Raw genomic sequence first — 16,438 nt, forward strand, 5'->3', positions numbered from 1 at the left:
ACTACACAATAAAAGCAATGCCACAATATTGCAGAGAGAACATCTACGCACCTTGGAATATGCCAGATGTTGGGGTAGTTTACACAATTGCACTGTGTTTTGCAACATCAACAGGAGGACCATGCATTCCCAAGTCACTGGTTTCAGCACGAGTGAATTCTGATCAGCACAATCAACGTTCTGACCCAGTACCGAGATTATTTAGTAAGACTGTTACCTTGTTCACACCATCTGCCATCGCTTGCAGTGTTAGCTCTCTAGGTCCATCCACAGTCTTTCCATTATCAGTTGGTCCCCAGCTGGCACTATATATATCTATGACTTGAGGCATATGACTGATAGAGGAAGCCTCAATAATGTCTGTCATAAATGGCTGGTCAAGCATTCGAATACCTGTAGATTCAATCAACATAAACATGAATTATGCATAAGCCAGCACGAGAGGAAATCTCAGCACCTGGAGAAGCCCTCCAGGTACAAGTATTTTAATTCGCCAGCAGTTTCACCCACTCAGTAATTCCACACTCGCCATTCCCATTTCACCAGGGTGTGCTTACCCAGCAGGATGGCACCACTTAAACACCCAGCCACAGCAAGGCAGTGTGGCCCAGAAAGAAAAAGCACTTCATCGTTAGCCTTCTAATTACATATTTTCCATCTACTATTTGAAATACTTTTAAAACAGTAGTGTTCAGCAATCTCAGCATTTCATAGCATTTAGATAATACTAACAGCATTTAAAATTTTATTTTTTAACAACTAGGGAACAGGATTAAGGCCTCCCCTATCTCTAATTTATACTCAGTGAAGTGTTGTTCATTAGTTTTTCAAGTAATTTTTCCTGTTTATTTTGGTTCTTTTCCAGAATTTAATCAGAGAAGGGAAACACACTACACAATGACTTCCTGGAAAAATATCATTGTGTCAACATGATGTCAACATTTCGCAATAGCAAAATATGGCCAGTATTTGGAGAAAAAAGCAAACTAAAGCCTGCTTCCTTTAACCCATACTGCAGCAGAAATTGAGTCAGAGTTTAAACAATACAATCCTAGGACATGCCAACTTCATAAAACTGCAAAGTTTTGGCCCTAAGCAAGCCAGACAGCGTGACAAAGACAGCAGCACAAGCCTTCACATCCATCATGCCCCACATATAGGACAGTTTCACTGACAGTCAACCTCTTGGTGGCCTTTGGATGAGACCTGAGTAACCAGGGACACATTCCAACTCTCACTTGTAGCCTTGAGTGGAAGTTCAGTTTTTCCCAAGAGTTTTAGGCTACAGATGGCACAGAAATCAATACCGTGGAGCCAAACAGCGTGAATGGCAGTGAGGACCCTGATTTAGAAGCCAGTGCTTTTACTATATTCAATACAAAATCCATGGGCCAAATGTGAGGCTGGAAAAAGTGGTATAAACTTCAGACAGAAACCAGATCAAAGCTGGTTATTCCTGATCTGCTAATTCAAGCTAGAAATTATGAAGTCAAACTCAAGGAGAAATCCCTTCACACGCTTGTAAACTGCAAATCTGCACTAAAACCATAGAATTAATTCTTGACTCCGGGGAGGTGAGGGAACACGAGGAGGAGCCAAGCCATCTGGGCTTTGACTTTAGGGCAAAAAAGAGGCACAAGAAACAAAACACGATGCCCCAGATCCTTGGCTACCAACTTCCAATTCCACCTGCACACATGGACCCTGAATCATGCCAGCAGCATTCCGCTCTACTGAGCTTCCACGTTCCCACTGACCACACGATGGTGCTATGGGTGCACGCTGTCCTCAGGCAGCAAAGGCTGGTGCTTCCCAAAATCTGCGGGGATTTTGCTACGAAGTGCACAAGTATAGCAGATGATTTGTAGGCTATTGATCATCAGAAAAGGCCTCCACTTCGTGATTTTTAAGCAACCGCCTTGAAGTTGTAGATTTAGATTAGATATAAGGAAGAAATTTTTCACTCTGAGGGTGGTGAGGCACTGGAACAGGTTGCCCAGAGAAGTTGTAGATGTCCCCATCCCTGGAAGTGTTCAAGGCCAGGCTGGATGTGGCTTTGAGCAACCTGGTGTAGTGGAGGGTGTCCCTGCCCATGGCAGGGAGGCTGGAACTAGATGATCTTTGAGGTCCCTTCCAACCCTAACCATTCTATGATTCTATGAAATCCACCCAAAATCCTGTGCCTCAATTCATGCACCTCTAGAAGTAGTTATTGCCAGAATGTAAATATGAAATGTCTCATCTCCGGAGGGGACATTCCTACTACTGAAGAAAGGGGACATGCATTAGACCTGCCTGGCCAGGTACTAACTCTCAGTGATGTCTCTTGGGGTAATTAATGGCTTAGCAAACATTGCTTGGTGCCCTTCTACAGTGGAGATTCAGCTTTCGATCGTGCAGGTGATGGGTGAAATGTAGCCTTCTCAAAACTCTTCTGACAGTGCAGTGAAACAGGGACCAGCCAAGCAGAGCAGAGCTGCCCATGCACACACACTGTGAACCATTCCCAGGAAGCAATGGGTGCATCCACACTGGAGTTTTAGTGTGGACTGGGAAACAAAATGAAATTCATAGTCATCTGTCTCTGCTTGCTGTGCCTTGGTTCTCATCATGGAGCAGTCTTAGAGTGGGAAAATTGGATTTTTTAGATTAAACTAAATTGACACATGCTGTCCAAGAGCCTAACTTACTCCAGTCCCTTTGTTCAGTCTATCAGTGCAGACAAAAGCTAGTTAGAAGTAAAAACACCTAATACTCCTGAGGTGTGAACACTAGCTGCTAGGCACCACCCATTTCATTCTGTGCATCTGCTCCTACACTCTCTGCATCGCTTGTTAAAATAGAGGAAACCAATGACCACAGAGACTTACAGCACTCCAGGGCCTGTCCTGTGAGTGCCTAAAGAATAAGAGCAGCATGGGATTTGCCTTTGCAAGTACAGTTTCTAAGAGCAGTAAGAATTTATATTTTACCTCCTGCAAAATGAGATTTGTCACAAACGACTCTGCAACAATGCAGGGAAGAAGCATTGGAAATCAGCATACAAACAGGAGCTGGCGTAAGAAGGAGTAGAGCTGTTCCTTGGCAGTGTTATTAAAGAGGCTATATAAGGTGCTCAGTTGAAGAGGCAACGCCACAGAGAAATTCCTCTCCCCAGCTACTGTGAAAAGTAATAAACACATGGCTCAGTGCCAACCCACAGTCCTGTCCTGGGCAATGCTCCCTGTCTCTGTACGAGAAGTTCTGCCTGAGGCACAGTGGCGGAAGGACCATTTACGCCTTGAATTGCTACCGTACCTGCCACCTTGGAGTTGTACGCAACTCCCACGCCGCAGATGTTGTTGTTGGCAGCAGCAGACACCTCTCCTGCACACCTTGTCCCGTGGCTGCAAAAGGGAAGACAGAGACAGCACGTGAACCCCAGCTAAGGCACACGTTGAATTGAGGTGGATCACTGCGATCTTGTTTTTGCTCCATAGGCAGCTCCCAGCGCTTCACAGGAAAACCATTCCATGGCAAACTGTTGAGTGCTGTACTTGGATACCTGGATGAGCTCATTCCTTCCTGAAGCAGGAGATAATCAGCTTCCCCTCTGCAGTATGAGCGATGCTTGCTCTGAGGTTAACATGCATACTTATGCTTCATTCAGTTGTTAAGTTATTCAGACCTTTTCTTTTTAACTCTGTCCAACAGGTTCTGCCTTGTTACCAACTATTAGTCAGCAGAAACAGGCCCTTGACAGACCACTGTAAAAATAAGATCAATATTAATTCCTTTATTTTTGTGACTTGACAGTGCAACACCCATTATTTGGAATCCCACAGAACAAAGTATCCCTGCCCACAAAAGAAATGCTATGGAAAGAGGTGGAATATCAAGCTGGAGTGACAGAAGGGAGCCACAGGGTCACTGCACTCCTCAGCACCAGACCGAGCCAGACCCAAGGCACGTACATCCCGCTCCTCCAGTGCCTAATTCCCAGGAGAGCTGACAAGGTGCTCCAGCTGTCAGCTCACGGAGCTACTGCTTTCTGTTCAAGTGGGAAACGTCTCTGCTCTGACACAGAGGTCCAGGTTTGGGCTGACACATGACACTTCAAGCACACTTGGCGCCTCTGAAGTGGTTTACAGCTCTTAATAGAGACCCTTTAACTGGCAGTGGTTCTGAGGCAGTCCTGCAGGAAGGCAGATTGCATCTTCCTTTCTCCGAATTCATCACAGAAATTTAAACCACAGAAGAGATAAATACGGACAATTGAATCTAGTTTTAAAAATATAGCACAGCAGCAGAGAAACTAGTGAAACCTGTACTGCTGTGTCAGGTTTTTTTAAGTTTAAGATGTTGAATCGATATGAATCCATCCTGCTGCCTGCATCGATCCACTTTGTGCATTAAAACTGGCATTGCTCCTATAGCATGCTAAGGATTCATGCAATTAGCAGTGCTGTCTTATAAGGGCTACACAGAGTCTCAGATGAATGATCCCGGGAGGCAGCAGAACTGTTTTGTTTTAATCATCTTTTTTCTCTCTCTCTCCTCCTTTAAGCATCTCTGGCAAAGGTGAGTGTAACATTAATAAAGGGGTGAGAAGCAACACAATCTTTTTCCTGCTGTACTTGGAAGAATATATTTTTAAAGGCAGCTCCACGAAAGAAAACAACTGGCCTTGAATGTACACAGTGTCTTGATCACGAAAGAGTGAAGATCTCATGCGAGTTCCTTTTACAAAGCAGGCAGAGAGGAGAGGCATACAGATTTCTTATTCAGCTGCTGGAGAAATTTCTTTCAACAATCAAGCAGGTTTTCCCTCATGCCCTTGTTCAAGGAACTGTGAAAAAATATACCGTTGCTAGGCATTCATTATCTAGTCACCTGTGGGCTAGCTACAAGCCACAGAGCAGAATAAATAGCTTTGTTAAAAAATTGTCTTGACCGATCCTGGGGTGCAAAAAGTCGGTGACACTGCTAGGTGAGCTCTTTCTCTCACAGAGGAAAAAACTCTATTAGGACCTTCCTGGTGAAAAGATTTTATCAGAAGGTCCTCTCCGTCACCTCACCTCCCAGTGCACTGGCCCACATGATGGAGACTGCAAGCAGACCTGTTCCAGCAGCTCAGGGTTTAGATACCGTGCTGCTGACTGGAGAAAAAAATAATCACATGAGAGTTAGTGGAAATGCATTTGGTTGAATTATTAATGGCAAATAGCAGACTTTTCCAATTTAGCCCTATTTGCTCTTCATGTATCACTGATAAACCCACTGCGGTTTTCTTGACGTGACCCACGTCATAGGCACAAATCACAGCTTTTCTCTCCAACATTTACTTTGCTGCTATTATTTCAGTGTTGAAAACAAGGAGATAGAAAACAATTAAGAATATTTTCACCTATGAGCGAATTACTTCAAAGGTAAACCATACAGTAGCATGCAGAGCAAGTTTTCCATAAACATTGTATAAATGCAAACATTTCACATCAACATTCGTGAAAACCTAAGGTGGGAGAGGGTGATGCAACTCAATGTCAGTTTTGCCTTTGGTTGGTTTAAACAAAATCTGTACTAGTTATGAAAATTTCACTCTGCTTTGTCTTTGAAAATAATTTCTATTTCTAAAACCCACTGCCAATGCCCTTTTATCGATAATTTTTTAAAAGAGTCAGAGGTGGCACAGATTTTCATTGGGGTTCCTTTTCAGCTTTGAAATGCTTCTGCAGCCAGCAAAGGACAGGATTCATACTTTCTAACTTCAGCTGTCCGCTGGGCAAGGGCTATGCAGAGCCATAGTCTGAATAGCTGGGACCATCTGCCTATCTTGACCACTTCAGCTGCTTGCACTGGGCAGCAGTTAAATATGCAAAGCTCAGAGGGACACTTTTGTGCAGCAAATGCCATCCCTTTTTAACTCACGTGACATTGTCAGCTTCTGAGCATTTGAGTGTTTGCACAAGGGAAAGCGTTCCCCTGCTTTGGGGAACGTGCCACTCCACCTGCATCCAAACACACCAAGAGCCAGCAGTAATGCTGTGGTTCCTCCCTGACACTCGTGTCATAACACTGCAGGTAGAAAGAGCTGCTAAATCTGTTTATACAAATTCTCAATTATTATGTTGTTTCCGTTGTATTGATTGAGAAATGAGGAGGAGGGAAGCAGGTGTTCCTACCCTCTTAATGAGCGCTGTCTGGAAGCCAAGGGGAGTTCTTTCCTTGAATTAATGGTATTTTGTTTGGATCCATAATAAGTAAAGGATATTTTTACCTCTGAAGAACATGGGTTTCCAAGATAGTGAATAGTTTTTGCCTAGCTAACTGTTGTCTGGGTGAGAGAATGTACAGAATACAAAGGCTATAGAAGCGGAAATAATTATTGGTTATTTATATCATGGCAGAAATTCATCATCTCAGTGCTCTGAGATGAGGAGTCCTGTGCTGTGCCTTCCGTACGCTCACAACGAGAAATCAGAGGGCTGTACAGAAGAAAGGCCAAGCTGCCCCTGACTCCTATGGGTACCTCAGCACTGCACTACATGGTACATGCCAAGACTGAACACGGTTCAGAAGGAGTAGGCGTTAAAAATCACAGGCAGTTCCCAAAGTGGTTCCTAAAAACCACTCTGCATGCTGTGGGGCTGCCTCTGCTTTTGGGAACAGGGCTTGGTTGAGGTTCCTTCACTGCTCCCACTGCTCCTCAGGCTCAAACACAGCCCTGTCCCGTGTTTCCCCCAGTGTCCCCATGCTGGCTTGGTCCTCGAGCTGTGCATCTGAACGCTTTCAAGCAGTCAGTACGGCAAGCACGGGAATAAATCCCTTGGCTGCCCAGTCATCTGTGTGCCTCTCCCTGTAAAAGCAGCTGAACTGCCCGACTGCAATTCCCTGCCCGAGGCACCACACTCTCCCCTTCCAAAACCCACCCTGCTTGGTTTCATAGGCCAGTGGCTGTTAGATGGAAAGGCCAAGGTGCTTCCAGCAGCCTTAAAAAGCACGAAGTGGAAGGGGAATCTGTGCTTAGAAGCAGAGCAGCTGCGATTAATGGAATGCTCCATGCAAAAACCTCTCCCTTTTTCCCTTAAAGTCTAATGACACTTTGCACATGCAGCTGGCAGCTCACAAAAGCCCCTCGGTTCATCTCTTTAAAAAACAGTCCTCTGCTTCTTGTTCCACAAATCACTTGAATTGCTCACATAGAAATGTATTCTTTATGGAAAAAGGGATATTACGCTATCCTATTTTGAGTCTGATCCTCCTGCATGCATAAAATTCAATGGGAGATACATCACTGACTGCAAACTGAGCAAAATGGAGCCTTTACTGCAGGTTTCTCTGAATGGCTTTTCTGTGTAACTACTCTCTCTTCAGATGCACCTTTGCAACTACACGCATGGATAGACAGTCATGGGCAGACAGTTGTAACCTACCAGTAATAATAATTCAGGAGCCTGAAGTTACGATAATAGCTTATATATGAGCACATCAGCTTGCTCAACAGTGTAGCCAAGGAATACACAGAGAAAAACATAGTCACAGCTACTCCTGAGCAGCTGGATATGGTGCGCTGGTTTGCATCTCAGCCTGGAGAACACAGGAAATCGTGCATCTTAAAGCCTTCTTGTATCGTGCAGGCAGGAAAGGGATGCTCTACTGAACGTGCTGCTCCTGTCATTCACCTTGCAAGGCAGAAAATTCCTTCTCTTACCAAAGACACCTCAAGGTTCATGAAAAAGAATGCTATACTTTCTAGGTATTGCTTTTTTTCTGAGAAGAATAATGAATGAAATCAGCAAAGAAACTTCTGCATTGCTTTTCTCCTCCTGACTTGTGGTCCCTATCCTCTCAAGAAAAGAAATAGATGAAAGTGTTGCAGTTCTCTGAAAACTTGAATCATGTTGTTCTCCATAATTACAGATCAGGTGACAGATGACCATGCTGCTCTCCCTCACTTCTTCACTTGGGTGCCTGAAGTTAGCTACAGGCAGGTGGGGCCAGAGACCATAACCCTTGCCACATCCAGGGTGCTCAAGGCTTGTTTTAAGGGATTTTAGGAGGTAACTCTGCTCCAGGGCCACCTTGCAGAACACGTGAGGACTGCAAACTGTGCCCCACTATAAAATACTTGATAGCAGCACAATCAGTGTTAATGGGGCTTGGCAGAACACACATCGTTTTATGAAGTTCCACACCGAAAATGACAGAAGCTACCATTACCCACTAAAGCTAAATTTAATTTTCCTCTGTGCTGCTCCGGAGCTAAGTGATATCTTTCTCCTACAAAGATCCTTTGCATAAATGAAGCCAGAAAGGCAGCAGACCTTCACAAATTAGAGCCCTAGTCCTTCTCCAACTTTCCATTCACAAATTGGATTCATACTAGTTTAAAAGTGTCAGATGTCCTCTCCCAAAAGGAAGGCGAAATCTCACTGGCATCTTGCTTTGGCTGAAAAATGGCAGGACTACAAAGGAGGACATCACAGCTCCCAAATCTGTTTGATCTGTTCCAGAAAGACTGCGATTGAGGTGGAAGCACAGCTACTCCACATCTTTGTTGTGCCATTCTGATAGAATTAAAATTGATTCCTTTAGAAATGAAAACAAAAAAAAATACAAAACTCAGAGGCCATCCATACACCCATACTAAGTTAGAGATGAAAACCACATCAATTAGGCCTAAAATATTTTTTTATAACCACTAAGACTGAGTCCTGAAACCTTTAAAAGTTTTCAGATCCTCAGTGCTGCTGGTATGTGAATGCTGGCAACATCAATTATATTCGCATGTAGAAAACTTCTGGAAATTTCATTGAAAATATCCTGAAACAATTTTTACAAATTTACAGACCCTGGGGAGTATGCCACAGAGCCAGAGATGCTGGATGCTGAGATCACCAGGTAATAAACACACCTCATGGGTGTGCCTTGGACTCTGCACCCTTGACTATGTTAAATCTTGCTGGGAACAGTTAGCCTGACAGAATGGGCTTTTTCATGGGACAGGTGTAGAATCCAGGGCACAGAGGTTTTTTAAAACACATCTACACACATTTCTGTTCCATTCTAACCAAAAATGAGTTTTGGGAAACAAAAAGGGTCGCATTTCCTAAAATCTGAAGCCTTTCCTTTTTGGGCCATTCTTATTTATACCACACCTGGAGGACCAAACCTATTCCTGCTGGAAACTGGCTAAGTTCAGAGCATACTGAAGGAGAGATGAAAAGACTTTTTCCCCCACAGAGCCTTTTCCTGTCTCCAGCTTACTCCCTTTAAAATTAGCTAGCACTGATACTGCCTCAGACAGAGTAGACGGGAAACCAGTCAAAGTTGTATTAAGCATATACAGGTTTGGGCTACCATAATGTCGCAGGATAGCTGGCAGAAAGCGGTATGTGGCTATCACCCATTCAAACAATTTACACATACACTCTTCTGAAGCAGCAACTTCATTTATAAACCATAATATGGTTGCTCAGCAATATCTAGAGGCTAACTAAAAAAAAAATAAACAAAAGTCAGAAGTAACCTCTAATAATGAGATGTAATGAGACTACAGCTTCTGTTTTGGCAACCACAGAATTTAGCAGAAAACAGACATTCAACAAACATCAGCCAATACTTATAATTTCTTAAGCAAACTGAAGTGAAGAGCAGGCTGATCAAAATCCATTTACCTGTTAAACCAGTCATCTGTGTAGCGAGGGTAGGGATAGGGATCGTTACTGCTGAAGTCATAGCTGGCTTTGGCATTCTGCAAAACACAAAGAGGTTCAGTAAATCGGCAGAAAAACAGATGTGCAGGGCAAAGTGGAAGACAAACTGAGGGGGAGCCAAGAATTGTTAGTAAACTTTGCCCTCTTTGTTCTGTGAGATGCGTCTGGACGCAAACTGGTCCCAGTTGTGCTGTGCATTTCCCACACCAGCAAGCCTGGGGAAAGATGCTTTCTGGGGTACAAAGCCTCCTGTGGACCATTAGCATTTCCAAATAGCGTGGCTAGTTGTGAGGTGGTGTGAGAGCTCAGGCTACTACTAAGGGACAGTTCACCGACACTGACAAGAGTATTTGGGTGTTATGCTACTTGGTGTGGCAGGACAAAGGTTAAACACTATTTTCCAAGCAGTGGTGGAAGTGACCAGACACGTGGGTCTTCCATCAAAGAATTATATTTTAAAAACTCATTTTGTGGCACTACAACAAATAGTCAAATTTGTAAAAGTATTTCAATCCCCAAGAATGTAAGTTGCTCAAAATTCAAATGTGAAAACTGCATTAGTGGTCAGCACATACGCCTGAAAATCCCTTGGCATATTTTCTGGTCCTTTAGTTGTCTGAACAAATGCGGCTTTCAGGCACTTTTGAAAAAATGTCATCTCATGTCTCTGCTTTTCATATAAATCTAAAACATTCCTGATTTTGCCCCATCAGCAGAGTTAAGGACACTCAGCAACTTTTTGATGCTATATCTGAGAAGCAAACGGGAAGTTTCAGAAAGTCAAGTGCCATCATCTTTCTTCTCTCTTAATGAAAAAATAAATTAAAGGGTGACTGGAAATTAAGCTTTTAAAAATATTTAGAAGCTTCCTCTCAAGTGTATGTTCACAGAGTTTATATTTTAATAAACACCACACTCAAGGAACAGAATTATGTTAATTCTTAATTAATGTGTGCTTGTATTCTTTTTTCAGATTTGGCTGAGCATGCTATTGAAGATAATTTGAGACTCGTGTATGAATAGCTTTGCTCCTAAAAACATTCCCCTTCAGCAGATTCTCAGTTCCTGGGGTACAGGAATAGACAGTCCATTGGTAGCACCAAAGTCTTTGGGTTTTGGATTCAAAATCCCTAACTTTCAAAAACTCTTGTGCCAGTCTTACCTTGGAGGGTAAGACTAAGCGTCTTTCAAGTTACTGTACAGTAATTTTTTGGGGTGATAATTTCAGAAAGGCTGGTTCCTTATATTCAGCAGGGACAATAAGTATTTTACAGCACCTGAATGGAGCAGAGATCTGCAGAACGCCTACCATGTGGCTTGATGCTGTTCTCCAGCTCAGACAGAGTCAAATCCTTCTGTGTATCCTTATTGATTTCTCCATATCTCTAAACTAAGGCCCTGATTTTCAGCCTAAAGATGCCTACCAGTAATGTCAGCTATAGCTACACATTCTCAGTGCTTTTAAGTCTCTGTGCCCACATGTGTGTTTAACTTACCTCTTTTAATTAACAAAACTTCTTATACAGCACTTGAAATGGCATAGATTTGTATGAGCTAAGAGTAAACAGAACATGACTTTTCAGCCAGGGAAAGAAGGGGAATTCGACAGTGGTCTATGAATCATGAATAGCACAGAGAAGGTGGGCAGGGAGTTATTATTTACTACTTCTCATAATATAAGAACTAGTGGGAATCCACAGAAATTACCAAAGGGGAGATTTAGAAGCAGCAGAAAACAAGCAGCAGTACTTTTCCACAGAAATGTAATGAGTTACAAAATTCACTGCCCTTAGCAATACAGAGGCTAAAAGCCAGAATGAAATCAAAAAGTGGTTAGCCAAATTAACGGAAGATAAATCTTGAAGGGGTATTAGATGCTGTGCTTCCTCCTTCTCCAACAGTCCAAAAAACAGTGAACACTAGAAGCTGGGAGGCCATAATCAGGTAGATACCACACAGTCTCTGAATTGGTGACCACACAGTCTCTGAGTTGGTGACTACACTGCTCCCCAAGCATCCACTACTGGCTGCTGCTGGAGACAGGATCTTGAGATAGAAGACTTTAGGTCTCACCCAGTGTGCCTGGCAAAAGCCATGTGGCACTGACATCCCATCTTAATTGCAACAGAGGAAGTTTGGATTCTGCAGTGTCCAGGGGGACTGTGACAAAGATTTGTGCGAGGGGCCAGGTTTCATCCCATACATGGCAGTAAAAAGAAATGAGCTTGTCAACAGAAGATCCAGTCCTGTTCTTTATTAACGAGTGCAGTATCTACTCCTAGCTGGACAGGCTGAAAAACCACATCCTATGGTAAAGTCAAAATAGAAACAATGACTCTGAGTAATTTACTTAGCAGATAAAACCTCCTCTGTCACAGAGTCTAGCTTGGCAATATTTGGAGATAAATGCATTTCAATCACGAATTGAAGAAACTTTCTTACACCACTGCCTGGGACTAGACATGGCCTGGAAACTATGCGGACTGTAAATAAGTAAGATTAGTTCCAGTGATTCACATCATTTCTTTCAGGTAGGCATAGTTTAATGCCAGCTTCTTATTCAGTCAGAACTTCTGTTTTCACTTTAAAAATATTGTTGAGATGAGAATTTAAACTCGGTCATGGGTCAGCTGTGGTTTTTTTTCCCACCTGGAAGAAATGTAGTCTTACTTACATAAACCCTAAGCTCAAAAGGAGTCTGGTGAGGCTGATTTTTCAGGACATCATCAGACATGCAAGCACCTCGTGGTAGCTATCAACTGCTCTTGACTCTAGGATTCCCTCGTGCAAAGAATTATAGATGGAAAAGCCCTTCTAGCTGTGCAGATGTACCACTTGTGTCCAAAGTAGTGATAGGCAAAGGGATTCCAGCATGAATGATTCAGTCACCCTACAGCAGACTGCAGCTCTGCTGTACGTCCCATGTAACCAAATGTCAGGTTACGGAAAGGTTGCTTTAGGCAGGCTATAAACGAAGTTTTGCAGCACTCTTCCACATTCTGTAGCTCTTACTCGCTTCATTTTGGATCACTGCACTCAAAGGAAAAAAAATATCTAATGTAGCAGGAACCATCCACAAAGTGCAAAATTAAGACGAATTCTTGGAAAGAAAACAACCGCTGACTGCACGATTTGTCTTCATTAGGGTCTTTGAGAAAAGACAGCGAGTTTCAGCTTCATGAAGGAATATTCCGCCCACACTATGGAAGCAGTAGAACGGATAATGAAACAGCAGCGACAAGTACAAATGGACTGCTTCAAGTTCCTAATTTAAAGATCAAATCTGCAAATATCTAAGCCTCAACTTTTTTTTTTTTTTTTTTCAAAAAGCATAAACCAGTGACAAATTAAATCAGTTTCAACACTAGACCAGAAAGGGAACTGTTTTGGTGGATAGCCAAAATGTTTCATCTTGTGTTTTAGGAAGTGAATATTAAAAACTGTGGTCTGCCAGCCTCCTCCCCTCGCTGGACTCTCCAGCAGGCAGAAAGAGGGGATTTATCACTAACGTGGAGATATAATCAGGGTAGGCACCCGGGAGGTGGCAACCAAAACCAGTGCAGATTAGGATCTGCAGCAGCACACTGGAATGAAAACATTTTGCTTTCCAATTCAGGTGATTTCAGTTCCAGTTTTAATGCCAAACTAGTCTACTGGCTGTTATTTCTCTTATACTTGAAGTGTTTCACATTTATTTTTCCATAACCAGGGTCATTGCCTAGTCTTTTCCTACTGTCAGTGGAGACAATCAACTCCACAGAGCAACTCAAACTACCAATCTTGGGCACTGATCATAGATTGGGGTTTAGACTTAGACTAATCATTACGCAAACAGTGTTAGAATGAGATGAATCCTCTCTCTGGTGTTCAATGAAAACCTTGTTGCAAAGCAATTTGAACCTGATGTTTGCCAGCAGTCACCATCTATATATAATTATTATATAATAGACATTATTTGTTAAGTAAAAATGATTGGTTGGCTGTCACAGAGAAGAATTGTCTTGTATTTTAAGGCATATCTCTATTTTTGCTTTCTAGCATCCTGCACCCTCTACCCCAAATAAGATGCTAACAGAAAAGCACTGGATCAGATGATGAGATTCTTTCAATCATTAAGTAAAAGCCTGCATACCATGATACAAATAGATTACTTTTGCCTCTGTATAAAATTCTGCTTTCCTTAAAAATTAGCTTAGACTGGCATTTTCCAAAGAATTGCCTTGTACTTTTTAAAATTCATGCAGCAAAATCTTTGTAAAACATTCGTTCTGTAAAATATGACAGTAACAATAAATCAATTGTCCCATGTGCTGCTCAGATCTGTAATAAAATTATGTACCTTGAATAATGCAGCAAGCCCATAAATTTTTATATGGCTTTACAAGCCTCTAAAGAATAATTCATATATACATCTCTTTTCCTCCATAACTCAAGAAACATGCCTATGCTCCCTTGCTAGTCCAGGAGACAAACAATTAAACACTTATGTCCCACTGGTCATAGTCTGATTCTATTCATGACGTTGAAGTACTGGCGAATTTAGCCCAGAGATTTGTTTCTTTTAGACAAAGAGAAGCATTTTTAACACAGGTGGGATCTGGTCTTATCCTCTTCAGGCAACTGCAAATCCTTAGAGATCTAAGGCAGAAAGATACCTTTTGCTTGTTTGATTTCTTCACTGATCCAAAGAGCGAGCAAACCCCTGGGCTCGAATTACAACATATAACATCTCCAAGAAACTGTACTAAAATAACACCGAACGCCACGTGGTGGAAAAATGAAATTCGGTTTTGTACACACAAGCTTAAGAAAATGGAATATGTTCACCAGGAGGCGAAAAAGGAAGGAACATGATATTTTGCTTAGGATGGGTGCTATAAGGCTTAAAGGTCATGAATGAAAAACAGAGATACCGTTGCTAAGTCAGTAGTCAAACAGTAAGCCCTCTCCTCTCTGCCATGGGAAGCACACTGTTCTATTTTGTTTTGGTTTCTGTTTTTGGTTTTTTTTTTTATGGAAATGAAAAAATCCTGCAACTTCTTAAATAGCTCTGCCTCTACATGAACTAATTTACGTGTCCTATATTACTATCCAGAGAATTCAAAGCTGCATTCAAAACCCTGTCAACTCCAAGAATATATCCACAAGGTAATGGGCTATGTTCAGAAATTTTAACCTTAAAGACCGAAGTACCTGCTGGTAAATATCATCATCTCCCTCCAGAAATGTAAGCCTTTTACCCAGTTCTTACAGGCACATCATAAAAGTAAAAATACCCAGGCAGAGAACACCAGCCAGATCTTGAATAATGAATGAGACAGCAGCATGCTTTCCTGCCATCCTCCGTTTCAAAACAGTCGCAGAATAATACATTAGAGCATCATTTGAAATGGATGAAGTAGAGAAGTGTGCTGGGTCCTGAGTAGTACTTGAGGTGCCCATAAGCCCTCCTGGTAGTCCAGTTTGAGGTATTCATTAAAGATCCTACCTGGCCACAGAACGAGCAAGTACAGAGTATGCTGCAGCAGTGATTTAATTTTCTAGTTTTTACTGAAAAAGCTCTTATTTCAATTTCCTTAACACTCATCAAGCGTCTGGGATTAGATCAAAAGAAAAACTAGTGGAATTATAGCCAAAAGAGGATAAACTGACTACAAACAACAGGTGACTACTGCTTAATTTCTAAGAGTAAAATATTTGAGGTAACAAGTGGTAACAATTCTAATAATCCAGTTATTAGAATTTATAGGACATGATCGCTGTCTCACCTCTGATGCAGCTTCTTATTTTGCAAAGCTGAAACTTTTTCACTGCTTAGGTTTAAAAACAAACAAAAATGCAGCTGAAAATGACATGGGGTCTCCTGTTAACATTTATATTTATCTTCATAAAGGGAGTATTATTTTTAAAGTAACAGTTATGAAGCAAAATTGCTTCACTGACATCATCTTACACTGTGCTGTTTTTCTCCATTAGACAGATTTCCTTTGTCAAGTAACTGATTATTTCTCTTCATATCGCTTGGCACTACTATGTCACACAATCTCTTATTTTACTTTTTCCCCACTAATTTATTTCCTCTCTCCTCCCCAGACAACATCAGAAAACCAACACAAGCTACACTGCTGGCTGGTTCTCTTCAGCATGTGAGCATCTTCAAACAGAAAGGCTGCAGCTAAACAATTTCACGCGGGGATAAGGCACCAGGGCAGTAGAGCAGTGATGTACACCACACAGGTAGATCTAAGCACAAACTTTTTCAAGCTTCAAAGAAGAGAAGAAATTATTAATTCCATTCTGAAGTACCAAGACAGTTGAATGCTTTTCCAGTATAGTAAACCAAATGAAAGTCCAAATGTCTCCAGCTAAATGCCATCTAACTTTCTGCGGCTGTTTGCTAACGCTTGGCTCAGAGGTACACAGTCAAACAGGACAAAAAAAAAAAAAAAAAATCACAGAGACCCAGAGAAAATTTAGATTGCACATATTTTTTAAGAAGTGGAGAATTATTTTTTTCCCCTAATTATACATAAAACTAGCTTATTGAACTACCTTCCATTTTCAACAAGGCCAAGTGCAAGGTCCTGCACGTGGGTCAGGGCAATCCCAAGCATGAGTACAGGCTGGGCGGAGAATGGATTGAGAGCAGCCCTGAGGAAAAGGACCTTGGGGGTGCTGGTGGATGAGAAGCTCAACATGAGCCGGCAATGTGCACTGGCAGCCCAGAAAGCAAATTGTGTCCT

General features: G+C 42.1%; 1 protein-coding gene across 1 annotated transcript in view; it reads right to left on the reverse strand.

Annotated features, from left to right (window-relative positions):
• Window positions 1-16,438, reverse strand: part of PCSK2 (proprotein convertase subtilisin/kexin type 2) — a 103,584-nt gene that overhangs the window by 19,322 nt on the left and 67,824 nt on the right. Inside the window, exons 6-8 of the mRNA XM_086631099.1 lie at window positions 9,657-9,733; window positions 3,298-3,386; window positions 218-393 (exon numbers count right to left, since the gene is read on the reverse strand). Coding sequence (XP_086487225.1) covers window positions 218-393; window positions 3,298-3,386; window positions 9,657-9,733 — 342 coding nt within the window. The remainder of the gene's footprint in view (window positions 1-217; window positions 394-3,297; window positions 3,387-9,656; window positions 9,734-16,438) is intronic.

Source organism: Tauraco erythrolophus, chromosome 2 (genome assembly GCF_009769465.1).
Source record: "Tauraco erythrolophus isolate bTauEry1 chromosome 2, bTauEry1.pri, whole genome shotgun sequence".
NCBI classification, from domain to species: Eukaryota; Metazoa; Chordata; class Aves; order Musophagiformes; family Musophagidae; genus Tauraco; species Tauraco erythrolophus.